The sequence below is a fragment of the Eleutherodactylus coqui genome, chromosome 3 (genome assembly GCF_035609145.1).
Source record: "Eleutherodactylus coqui strain aEleCoq1 chromosome 3, aEleCoq1.hap1, whole genome shotgun sequence".
NCBI lineage: Eukaryota > Metazoa > Chordata > Amphibia > Anura > Eleutherodactylidae > Eleutherodactylus > Eleutherodactylus coqui.
In genome coordinates, this window is record NC_089839.1 from 310,077,149 (window position 1) to 310,089,768 (window position 12,620).

A 12,620-nucleotide genomic window follows, 5' to 3' on the forward strand; every position below is an offset into this window, starting at 1 on the left:
ACGGTTTATAGTTGCTATAATCAATTTAAAAAAAAGTAACCAAACCTGGAAGCATCCCCAGCCGATAACCGAAAACAGAGGCATCAATGTAGGGGGAACGCGCCAAAGAAGAAACTATATAGTGTAAACAAATAGGAAAAGCAACTGGCAGCATCACCCCCCCCCCCCCCCCCCCCGCGCAAAACCCCAACCCAATATCTTTAGATGGTCGGCGCACTACGGAGAGGCCGGGAGCGCACGTCCCAAGCAGCCCTCCCCCCAACACCCGACACCCTACCGCAAACTACGAAATAATAAATAACTACTAAAATATCCAATATAATCAGATAATCATTATTTGAAGGTGAAGCTTGTGTGCAAATACTTCACTCCCACATTCTCTATAAGTAATCCGGCAGTAATTGTAGCCCCACGATGAATGCGGCCGGTCACCGGGATCTGAAATAAAGGAGAAGACAAAATATTTATTATGTGTATTTACCAGAGTAACCCGAAAGTTCAACTCCTCGTTCATCGCAGCCGGACAGACAGGACACAATGTGTACATCCAGCGGGATTCTGATTTAGGGGATCGCCAGTGTAGTCTTAGTTGTGAAAGTTCATATTTAGGGCTCTTTACACGGGACGATAATTAATCAAAATTCATTCAAACAAGCAAAAATGTGAGAAAAACGTTTCATCCAAATGCAGCCAGGTGTGGCCTCCCTCCACCGCTGGCACTACTGAATGAGGAAGCTTTCAATGCAGATAATGGATGAAGTGGGAGGGCAGGACCCCAGTGGTGGGGTGGTAGAATTAGCAAGTGGGGCCACAGAAGGGGCATTAGAGGATGCACCGGAGCTAAGTTAGGCCATAGAGGAAGCACTAGAGCTAACTGAAGCCTCAGAGAATGAAACTAAGTGGAGCGACAGAGGAGGCACTGAAGCTAAGTGGAGCCACATAGGGAGCACTGAGGCTAAGTGGAGCCACAGAGGAGGCACTGAAGTTAAGTGGAGCCACAGAAGAGGCACTGAAGCTAAGTGGAGGCACAGAGGAGGCACTGAAGCTAAGTGGAGGCACAGAGGAGGCACTGAATCTAAGTGGAGCCACAGAGGAAGCACTGAAGCTAAGTGGAGCCACAGAGGAGGGACTGAAGCTAAGTGGAGCCACAGAGGAAGCACTGAAGCTAAGTGGAGCCACAGAGGAGGCACTAAAGCTAAGTGGAGCCACAGAGGAGGCACTGAAGCTAAGTGGAGCCACAGAGGAAGCACTAAAGCTAAGTGGAGCCACAGAGGAGGGACTTGAGCTAAGTGGAGCCGCAGAGGAAGCACTGAAGCTAAGTGGAGCCGCAGAGGAAGCACTGAAGCTAAGTGGAGCCACAGAGGAAGCACTGAAGCTAAGTGGAGCCACAGAGGAGGCACTAAAGCTAAGTGGAGCCACAGAGGACGCACTGAAGCTAAGTGGAGCCACAGAGGAGGCACTGAAGTTAAGTGGAGCCACAGAAGAGGCACTGAAGCTAAGTGGAGCCACAGAGGAGGCACTGAAGCTAAGTGGAGCCACAGAGGAAGCACTGAAGCTAAGTGGAGCCACAGAGGAGGCACTGAAGCTAAGTGGAGCCACAGCAGAGGCACTGAAGCTAAGTGGAGCCACATAGGGAGCACCGAAGCTAAGTGGAGCCACAGAGGAGGCACTGAAGCTAAGTGGAGCCACAGAGGAGGCACTGAAGCTAAGTGGAGCCACAAAGGAGGGACTTGAGCTAAGTGGAACCACAAAGGGGTAATGGAGCTAGGTTTGGAAACAGGAGGGGCACTACAGCTAAGGGGATGCAAAGGGGACACTGGACCCAAGTGAAATCACAGAGGAGACACTGGAGGTAAGTGGCGTCACGTGTTCAAGTTTCCTACAAAACATGTAAAAAATTTAAAAGGGTGTAAAAAACACAATTTTTTGCCCACATTACCCTCTTTTTTTTTAAGAAATAAAAAACCTGCACCTTTGGTACCGCTGCGTCTGCAACGACCTGAACAATAAATACATTGAACACATTATTTATCCTGCATGGCAAAAACTGTAAAAATAAACAAAGCAACAACATTGGCTGCTGAGATCACATGGTTATTGCCGCGTTCTGCGATCCCTGTTGTGTGGAAATTTGTCATTAATTTAAAAACTTTAATTCCTTAAATCTATATAAAAAGTGGAAGTTTTATTCTCCAATTCATAACAAAATTGTAAAAAAAATGCAATTTGCAAAAATTCTGAAAATATTAAGGTAATATTTCTTTTTTCAGTACTTTACTTGAAATTGCGCCTCCGACCGTCCGACTCCTTGTGTGTAGAGTCGCAGGAGACTCCTGTGGGCAGAGAGCGGACTTGGTTTTGCGCCAGGAGCAGCTGAATTACAGGAAAGAAAACAACTTCCAAGATGGGAGACTTTACGAGTCCGGACCCCCGCCTCCTCCCCCCCCTCCTCTGGAGCCCCCCTGGACTTAAGACTTACCCAGACTTCCTCCCTATTGTTCTACTATCTGGACCCGGGAGCTTTAAGTGACCCATGTGAGCTCCCAAAGCATCCGAAGGTTCAAGCAAGTAAACAACATTGAAACATTGGCGTAAAAATAGAAACAGAATATCGGATTGCTGCATCGCGAGCGAGAAAGAACGAGCAAACCAAAAGTTACTAAAGAATTCCAATATCCCTTTGTCTTTCTGCTTCTGTTCAGCCGCCTCTTATCCAAAGGGGCTTTCACACCTGGCGACATCCGCAGCATTTCCTCATTAAAAACCGCGCCAAAATCCTCACCAGCGCTGCAGACTTTGACTTGGATTGAGCTGCAGATCCGCAGCTTTCATCCTGCACATAACACTTCTCTGACCTCCCAAGAGCGCAGCGCACACGGACTCCCGGCAGCCGCTAACGAGCGATGCCGCCGGTCAGGAGAGCTTTCCCCAGCGACAGGCCGCCCGCTTCTCACAGGCGAAAACCCCAAATTAAAGGGATTAAACAGACAGACGGGATTTAGTCCCGTAATGCGGCCGTAATTATTAATTATTAATCACGGTCACGTAACGGGCAAAACGAAACCAGCGTTTTCACTGCAGGGATTCCCGCCCGTTAATACTACGCCTGAGAAAAGATAGGACTTGCATGCGAAAAAGAAATGGCGGGACGTTTCTTCCTGCTTTTTTAAAAATTTGAATGATTAAAAAAAAAGGATTTTGGCGTGTTCATGCGCTGATACTCTCTGTAGCGGCGAGCGTATTCGCACATGCGCCAGTCTGTTTTAGCCCTAAGGGTCCTCGTACACAACAAGATACATTGGCGCGAGCGCGCAGCCAGCGGGGAGGTAATGATCCCACAGGGGCTTCTCACGCAGGACAGATAGGTTGTAATGGGTTACACACTGCAAGACGTCGTCAATTCTGCGCCAAAACCCGGAGGCGAGCGGCGGATCTTGATGCAGAATTGAAACTGCCTTAATATCTGCCTGCAATTCCGCGTTTAAGTTAAAGTTAGACCTGCGGATTTGGCGGCGTGATTCCGTCCCGGGTGAAAAGTCCGATATCATTCGCTGGCATGCGTTTACACAGAGCAATAATCGGGTAGTTCTGATTGTTCCTTCATATAAAGCCCCGCCTCTAATCGCCCTTTTCCTGCTGCTTTCTATACAGCGAATCGTTATGGCGCTCGTCTACACGGAAGGATTTGCATTGGACAAAGGATCATTTTACATCCGCATTTCTGTAAATCGAAGTATTTATCACTGACTGTTCGCTCACGGCACGCGCTTACACCGAAAATCAGCGTACAAAACACTCGCTCTACAGCTGGGTTCACACGGGGCCGATTTGCCGCGGAAATTACGCCTGGAATTTCGCCGCAGCAAATCCACATGCGGCCGCTAATCCCGAGATTAGCCAGCCATGTGGATGAGATTTCTCAGAAATCTCGTCCACACGGGACGGCAAATCCGCTGCGGCTAAGCCGGCAGAAGCCAGCCGCAGCATGTTCCTTTTTTTTTCTTCCGCTGTGGCCGCGCTCTCCTCTATGGGAGCGCCGGCAGCAGCGGAAGAGCAAGCGGCTGGACTGCTTCAAAACCGTCGCGAGTTTTGAAAAAGCGGTTCTCCTGGCGGAAATCTCGTGGTTTTTCGCTGCGGCCAAACAGCGAGATTTCCGTTGAGAATCTGCCCCGTGTGGCCTCGCTCCTCTCTATGGTAGAGCCGGCCACAACGAAAAAGCCAGCGGCGAAGACGCTCCAAAACCCTTGCTAAGTATTGGATTTTAAAACTGCGCTTATCCTGTGGAAATCTTGCGTTTTTTTTAGCTGCGGCAAAAACACGGAATTTCTGCAGAAAAAAGCATCCCGTGGGAACCCAGCATAACGGTTATTTGCAGGACCCTCGTGCCGTCGGCCTCCATGCAGTAAACAGCTCATTGTGCTCCTGTGAGCGGGGAGGGAAATGTGCTTCTCGTGTGCAGATCCCCCCACTGTCTCCGTCACCCAGACTTTACGTCGCGACATTGTTTTTCATTTCCCTGCTTTTCCCCTCCCCCGCTACTTCTAAGACACCGAAGCATCCTATTGTGTGTTAAGAAATCCAAGGTCACGGCTTCATACAGACCAAGCCAACGGCAGCAGTCCGGAGGGCCTACGGATGTGCACTCGCTGCCCTCTATAGCCGTATATTTGTCGCTATTGATACAAGTGCAGCTCGTGTATCGAGCGCGGCGTTCTGTATGCAGGCGTTATACCGGGTGCAGTTAAAAAAACGGATAGAGCGCCATGTCTCATAGCGATGTCCTATAGTGAAATAACTATGGCGTATGGAATAGGAAGACATGGATGCTCGATGGTGCGGCGCACGGACCCCTGGGCACACGGAACATGGATTTCAATTTAGCGTTGTGGCCCCTGTAAGAGATAGAGAGTAAAACCCAACTACACAGGGGAAGAGAAGCAGAAATCAGCTTGTGCGTCTCTCTACGTCCCGCGGGATCGCGGCTGGGCCGGACGGTAGGAGAGCGGACTGGAAGCGGACTCCTGCTGTGTTACATGCATGGATCTGTTCAACAGTGCAGTCCACGGCCGGCGCTACCATTGTAGGACCGCGTTAACGAAGCGCCAATTCAATGCAGATGCAACGCAAATTACTAGTAAGAGCGCGACCCAATCAGAAGACAATGCAGGTTTTAGTGTTTGAAATTTGGCGCAATTCCTTTGTTGGACTTGTGTTTATTCAAAGACTCACCGTAGATCGGTACTCGAATCTCCTGCAGACGGCGGCCGACTTCCAGGATGATCACCCCCTATTGTAGCAGGAGGACACCACTTTCAGTATGCGAGAGATGCGGACAGCGGATTTCTGCTTCTTACATGTTACTCTTCAACTTTGCAGTTGGGTTTTGCTGTCTCTCTTTGAGGGGCCACAAAAAAAAAAAGAACTCCATCTTCCGGGCCCCCAAGAGCCCCATACCATCATGTAGCACAACTATACCTTCCAATTCAAGTGCGCTGCTATTATTTCACTATAGCCGCTGGGATATTGCGCTGGATTGAACTTTTGACTCCAATAATGGGAGAATCATTCTCTGGAAGCTTCCGGATGTTTTTTTACTGAAATGCATCTATTTTCTTATTTTCATTTAATTATTGGGTTTTTATAAAACATTTTTAACCATTTGGGTTCTGCAGCTTCTATAGAATGCCGTATATAATGGAATGCTGCACACTCCAGCGTTGCAGGATCTGCCCCATTTACACTGACAGATGATCGCTCAAAAGTCGCTCAAACGACAATTTCAGTGACAGTTTTGAGCGATTATCTTTGCCCAACTTATAGTAGCTACTATACAGTTATGCAGCTGGAATGGGACACAGCTGCTAATAGAACAATACAGCTGTTTTGCATAAGCAAACAGCTGTATTGTTCTGCATGCTTACAGCCAGTGCCCTGCTGTGAATTCACAGCAGGACACAGGCACAGAGAATCTTATCAGCGCAGCTGGTTGTGATAACAGCCTGCACTACTGATAACAGCTGATTGTTCAATCCAAGAAAACCTGAAGTGACGAGGAACGACTCATGCATGAAAACTGCACAATGTCAGTGCATTTAGACGCAACGAGAATCACTCAAAAGATGGCTTTGAGCAATTTTTAAGCAATTCTCGTTGTGTCTAAACGGGCCTTTAATCATCTCAGACAGATGTCTGTCCAGCCTTGAATACACAGAATTACTTATGAAGACAAGAAGAAGCCGGTACGCTGCAATGAATGGAACAGCCAACACAGTCCCGAGATTTATACCCCAGGGAGGTTATTGGGGATTAACTGGACAGAAGGGTGAAAGCAAAGCAGCCTACAAGTGCAGCACATTTGTGGGAACTTCTGCAACAATGTTGGGAAGACATGTCTGAATAATATCTGATTGTAATTGTAGAAAGATGATGTAAAGCTGTTATATGCGCTGGAGGGAAGAATCCAAAATCTAGATGTAATTTGGTGAAACAAAGTTACTTTTTATTATTCTTCGCTTGTTTTATTTGTTCTCTGCTTCATTTGGGACATTTTACTGGAAATATCAGTAACAACTGGAAAAATTGAGATGTAAACCGTTTGACTGTTGCTGTCAATATCCAATCTAATGTATGAATGTTTACGTGGAATGGAATATGGGACTGGCGGCTCCAATAAACACAGTTCCCAGGACAATACTAGTCGGGCCTGCAATGTGCCTGGATGACAGGAAGTTGATGTGTTTGTTGTGTGATAAGAGAAGGACCGCGCTGATCTGAAGCCCATGCCGTCTATAGTCCTATAGGTATACATATCTCCAATCACTATCTATCTGCTCGGCCATGCTGGCATGGAGGAGGGGCCCGGCGCTTGTATTGTATGAGATACGGGTGTGTCATCCTGACTGCCATGTAGAATATAACAATATAGTTCATCTCCGCGAGGGGGGGCAGCCTTTGACATCTTCTTTTTCCCAGACTCGCTCGCACCGTGATTTCCTATACTCCGGGGCCTTTGCTGAGTGTTGAGCTCCAGCGTTTCCTGTGCCTCGCTCCTCTGTTACGCCTTTTCCTCTTTCCTCGTCCAAATCCCAGAAATCTGTGGAAGTCAGAGTTGGGCAAACGTGAGAAAGTCACAGGGAGTAAAGCCGCTGGCAAATATTCCTCTTCAACATCTTGGATTTGTCCTAGGAGCTGACCATCCATGGCGGAGTGGGCAATCATGTGAGAGCGGTGATCCAGGGCTGGATACATTGTAACGACTGGCTGGTTATTGACGTCCTCTCGTTGGATCTCACGGGCTCCTTGTTACTGATTTTCTGATTCTGGATGGAATTTCTGCGTTGATATTTTTGGATATTTTTCTGGATCTGCTTTTGCCTTTTGTGTCCGGAGAGAAGAGGCGATGTGGATGTGGCAGTGATTACTGGACCGCGGCGGGAGATTCTCACCTCTGGACTGGATAAAGGACAATGCGGAAGCCGCTCCATTCCCTGATTCTTCTCATTGGATCGTTACTCATCAAGGAAATAGGTGACAACTTTGTGTTCTCATTAAAGGGGTTGCTGAGGGATAGAAAAACATGGCTGCTTTCTTCTGGACACAGCGCCACCCTCGTCCATGGGTTGTGTCTGGTATTGCAGCTTAGCTCCATTGAAGTGCATGGGAGCTGAGGCGCAATACCAGACACAATCCATGGACAAGGGTGGCTGGGTTAAGTCACCCTTGTCCATGTGTGTTAAGAGTTAATTATATGAAGAATGGTCAGGTGTCATGTGACCTCAAGGGGGCACTTACTAAATGGTGACCTTATCCTGTACAGGGCAATACAGATTAGTAATGATGTAGAGAAGTGTCTTGCTTCAATTTTAAGCACGTTCAAGATCTTTACTTGCTGTCAGTGAATGGAGTAACATCCTGCTATACTTCAGCTCCGACAGCTGATGGTTTGTTACAATGTATACATCTAGACAATCCTCTGAGCCATGTATGTAGTATATAAGGATCTGTCCTGAACCCCAGCTCTTGTCTACACTTATACAATCTAACGGTCCCAGCAATGTAAGCAGCACTGCTGATATAACCTGTGTATAAAAAGTATATACTACTAGATACAACATGTTACCACCGTGCCGGTCTTATGTCAGATGACACCCTCTACACAGTTCGGTTTTGCATCTCATAAGAAAAGAACATTTATTGCACCTTTATTCTGCTTGTACAGAGAGCAGGAAGATAACCGCTTAGCCACATGAGAAAAGCTCAATGAATAAATACAGCACCAGAGCCAAGCTCATAATATGAACAGCCACAGAAGCAAGCTCAGTATAGAAAAACACCAGAACCAAGCTCATAACATAATAAAAAGCATCAAAGCCAAACTCATAACATAAACACATAAAGTCACAACCGAAATCAGTGAATAAATACAACACCAGAACCACAGAGTCTCCTCTGTGATCTAAACACCTACACAAAAATAACCCTCCGGATTCCAGTAGCTACCTAGACTGCTACTTCCTGTCTGTTACCATCACTGACAGCAAGCAGAGATCAGTATCGGATAAGTAATGTATATACACAGTGACTCCACCAGCAGAATAGTGAGTGCAGCTCTGAAGTATAATACCGGATGTAACTCAGGATCAGTACAGGATAAGTAATGTATGTACACAGTGACTCCACCAGCAGAATAGGGAGTGCAGCTCTGGATAATACAGGATGTAACTCAGGAGCAGTACAGGATAAGTAATGTATGTACACAGTGACTCCACCAGCAGAATAGTGAGTGCAGCTCTGGGGTATAATACAGGATGTAACTCAGGATCAGTACAGGATAAGTAATGTATGTACACAGTGACTCCACCAGCAGAATAGTGAGTGCAGCTCTGGAGTATAATACAGGATGTAACTCAGGATCAGTACAGGATAAGTAATGTATGTACACAGTGACTCCCCCAGCAGAATAGCGAGTGCAGCTCTGGAGTATAATACAGGATGTAACTCAGGATCAGTACAGGATAAGTAATGTATGTACACAGTGACTCCACCAGCAGAATAGTGAGTGCAGCTCTGGGGTATAATACAGGATGTAACTCAGGATCAGTACAGGATAAGTAATGTATGTACACAGTGACTCCACCAGCAGAATAGTGAGTGCAGCTCTGGAGTATAATACATGATGTAACTCAGGATCAGTACAGGATCAGTAATGTATGTACACAGTGACTCCACCAGCAGAATAGTGAGTACAGCTCTGGGGTATAATACAGGATGTAACTCAGGATCAGTACAGGATAAGTAATGTATGTACACAGTGACTCCACCAGCAGAATAGCGAGTGCAGCTCTGGAGTATAATACAGGATGTAACTCAGAATCAGTACAGGATAAGTAATGTATCTACACAGTGACCCCACCAGCAGAATAGTGAGTACAGCTCTGGGGTATAATACAGGGTGTAACTCAGGATCAGTACAGGATAAGTAATGTATGTACACAGTGACTCCACCAGCAGAATAGTGAGTGCAGCTCTGGAGTATAATACAGGATGTAAATCAGGATCAGTACAGGATAAGTAATGGATGTACGCAGTGACTCCACCAGCAGAATAGTGAGTGCAGCTCTGGAGTATAATACAGGATGTAAATCAGGATCAGTACAGGATAAGTAATGGATGTACGCAGTGACTCCACCAGCAGAATAGTGAGTGCAGCTCTGGAGTATAATACAGGATGTAACTCAGGCTCAGTACAGGATAAGTAATGTGTGTACACAGTGACTCCACCAGCTGAATAGTGAGTGCAGCTCTGGAGTATAGTACAGGATCAGTACAGGATCAGTACAGTACAAGATAAGCAATTTCATGAATTTACAATGTGGCTTTTTACATTGGGATTGAGGGGTGACTTTGGCGCGGTGTAACGGTGTGTCTTGTACATCCCAGGAGCCGTGTTGGATGTTACATTGGTGTCATTTAGTTCTGAGCACCGGAAAGGAGATTTATCGTTATCATGTATCACCGGGGAGCGGGATATGAAGAGCTCAGATCTGCGTATTGAGCGGGATAACAAGATTGTGCTCATCCCTCCTGTGCCGCCATTCAAGACCAAATCACTGGACAAGGAGCTGCAGGCCAGCGGATTCTCTCCCCAGGCGCTGGTGGGCGTCTTTTACTGCACCGCCAGGGGGCCGTCTGAGCAGACCAAAATACTGTTTCCGTATAACAGCCCGTACGGTAAGTGTGACCGGTAGCTGGGAATGGCGCAGGAGTACAAGCCGAACACCTTGTATGCAGGGAGTTTTATTTAATGCCATTTACTGGGAACATCACTCCCATCATGCGTATGGATGGTGCACAGGTTTATGGTCTCTGCATTGTGGCGGGGGTTTTCTCTTGTGTGAATTGTTGCCCCCCTGAGTACAGTAATGTGTAGGAGTCTGTACTTGCAGAAACTGCACCACACTGGTCCACAGGTTGTGTCTGGTATTGCAGCAAGGCTCCATTGAATTGAATGGGACTGAGCTGCAATGCCATACATAACCTTTGGCCAGGTGTGGCGCTGTTTCTGGAAGAAAGCGGACATCTTTTATTAATCCCGGATGACCTTTTTAATCTGGATAGTCAAATTTGGGGAACGTCCATCCGGTTTTAGCAGAGTACTTTTTCCCACGTATCATTGATGTCAGATCGCCATCTGCAGGCCAACACTTGTATCACCGCTAGAAGTTGGTTACAATTGTGTAGAGTTTTAAACTCATCAGCTCCCCCCTCCAAATCTCCCTTCCTGTTTTGGTACTTTGTTACAATGTGTCAGTGCGGGTACAACAGAAGATTCTCCAGTCTGGATACAACTATAGCAAACCCTCAGCTGGGAGAAGAACTAACCAGGGCACAGGGGCGCCCCGAGCCTTTATGGTGCCTGAGTGAAATGTGAAGTGGCACCAATAGTAAGGCCGCCGACACACGAGCGGATTTGCATTGCGGAGTCCACAACAGGCGTCCGCCTCCGGACTCGGCAGCAAATACTGCCCCATAGCATGCAATGGCAAAACACAATTTCATTTCCACAAGCGGAAATCCATTGCGATTCTGTGTGGGTCCATTGAAGTCAATGGAAGCCATCTGTCCCTCGGCACTTCTGCAGTGAGCTCTGCGGCAGTATCGCGGGGTTCACGTCATCGCCTATCGCCGGCGGCTACTGAAGATGTGCGACAGAGTGCCAGATGGCACATGCGCAGCGCAGAAAGAAGCCACCGGACAGGTAAGCTAGGGTCACCAGCTGGTCATAGGGTCAAACTCCGCTGGCGGAATCCAGCATGCGGGGTCTTACCCGCTCGTGTACAGGAGGCCTAAATGTCCCCCTTAGGCTGCCTTCACACTGGCGAATGCGATATGGAGCCATCTATCCCACCCCCATATCGCGCTCCCCACCATGTGAACTCCCAGAGGATGGCAGCCGCGGCAAAGGATCGCGGAGTTTCTCCCATTGCTTTCAATGGGAGACCTTGCGATGCTGCCGCCGACCCCATTGAGGACAATGGACTCTGAGATGCAAGAGCACACAGGGGGATAGAACATGCTGCGATTTGTTTCTCGCACTGCGGCGCAGTGTGGTGTCATGCAGGAAAACTTTGTTTATGTGCACGACCCGCTCAAAAGAGTGGGGTTCATATTTGTGAGAGATGTGTGCGCCTCGCAACGCTCAAATCTCGCACAATTTTCCTGCCAGTGTGCGGGAGCCCTTAGGCTGCTCTCACACATGCGTTCAGAAAACAGCACGAAACCATCATTACCACGATTTCACGCGGTGTTTTTGAACGCATTACAACATTTGACAGTGTTTTTTAATGCACCCATCACTGTGATGACGTGTGTTAAAAAACGCCAAAACACGCAAGAATAGAACAGGCAACACTCGAAAATCACGGTGTTACAAAAGGCTGCGTTCGAGCACTGCTCCTTGAGGCCCCATTGAAATCAATGGTAGTGTTTTACCGTGGGTAGCACGGCGTTCAGGATGTCGCACTCGTCACGGTAAAAAGCTTTCTGTGTGAGAGCAGCATTATGCCGGGTCCCACGGGACGGTTTCACCACAGAAATCTTGTGGTTTTTCCACAGCGAAAAACCGAGAAATCTCTGCGGCGTAAGCGCAGCTTCAAAACCCGTGGGAATCCGCGCCACAGCGCCGGCTAATGCCAGCTTTGCTGCGACGGATTATCCCCCTCATGTGGATGAGATTTTTAACAAATCTGGTCCAAATGGCTGGCCAAACGTGGGATGAGCAGCCGCAGGCGGATTTGCCACAGCGAAATTTCACAGCGAAATTCCGCCCTTTATGAACCTTGTCTAAGTGTCCACAACAGTAATATTGCCCTCATTAGTGGCCCGAATACTAATAGTAATAGTGACCCCCTTAATAGCTGCAGTAGTTACAGTGACCCCATTAGTGGCCCCAGTAGTTATAGCGGGACCAGTAGTTATAGTGACCCCATTAAGGGCTCCAATAGTAATAGCACCCCCATTAGAGCCCCAGTAGTAATAGTGGCCCCCATAGTGGCCTCAGTAGTAATAGCACCCCCATTAGTGTCCCCAGTAGTAGTAGTGTCCCCCATAGTTGCCTCAGT

The 12,620-nt window shown here is 47.7% G+C and overlaps 1 protein-coding gene across 1 annotated transcript in view; it reads left to right on the top strand.

The window, feature by feature from the left end:
- The first annotated feature begins 6,987 nt into the window (after positions 1-6,987).
- TIE1 (tyrosine kinase with immunoglobulin like and EGF like domains 1) overlaps positions 6,988-12,620 on the top strand; it is a 57,529-nt gene continuing 51,896 nt past the window's right edge. Inside the window, exons 1-2 of the mRNA XM_066597911.1 lie at positions 6,988-7,527; positions 9,940-10,230. Coding sequence (XP_066454008.1) covers positions 7,467-7,527; positions 9,940-10,230 — 352 coding nt within the window. The 5' untranslated portion in view covers positions 6,988-7,466. The remainder of the gene's footprint in view (positions 7,528-9,939; positions 10,231-12,620) is intronic.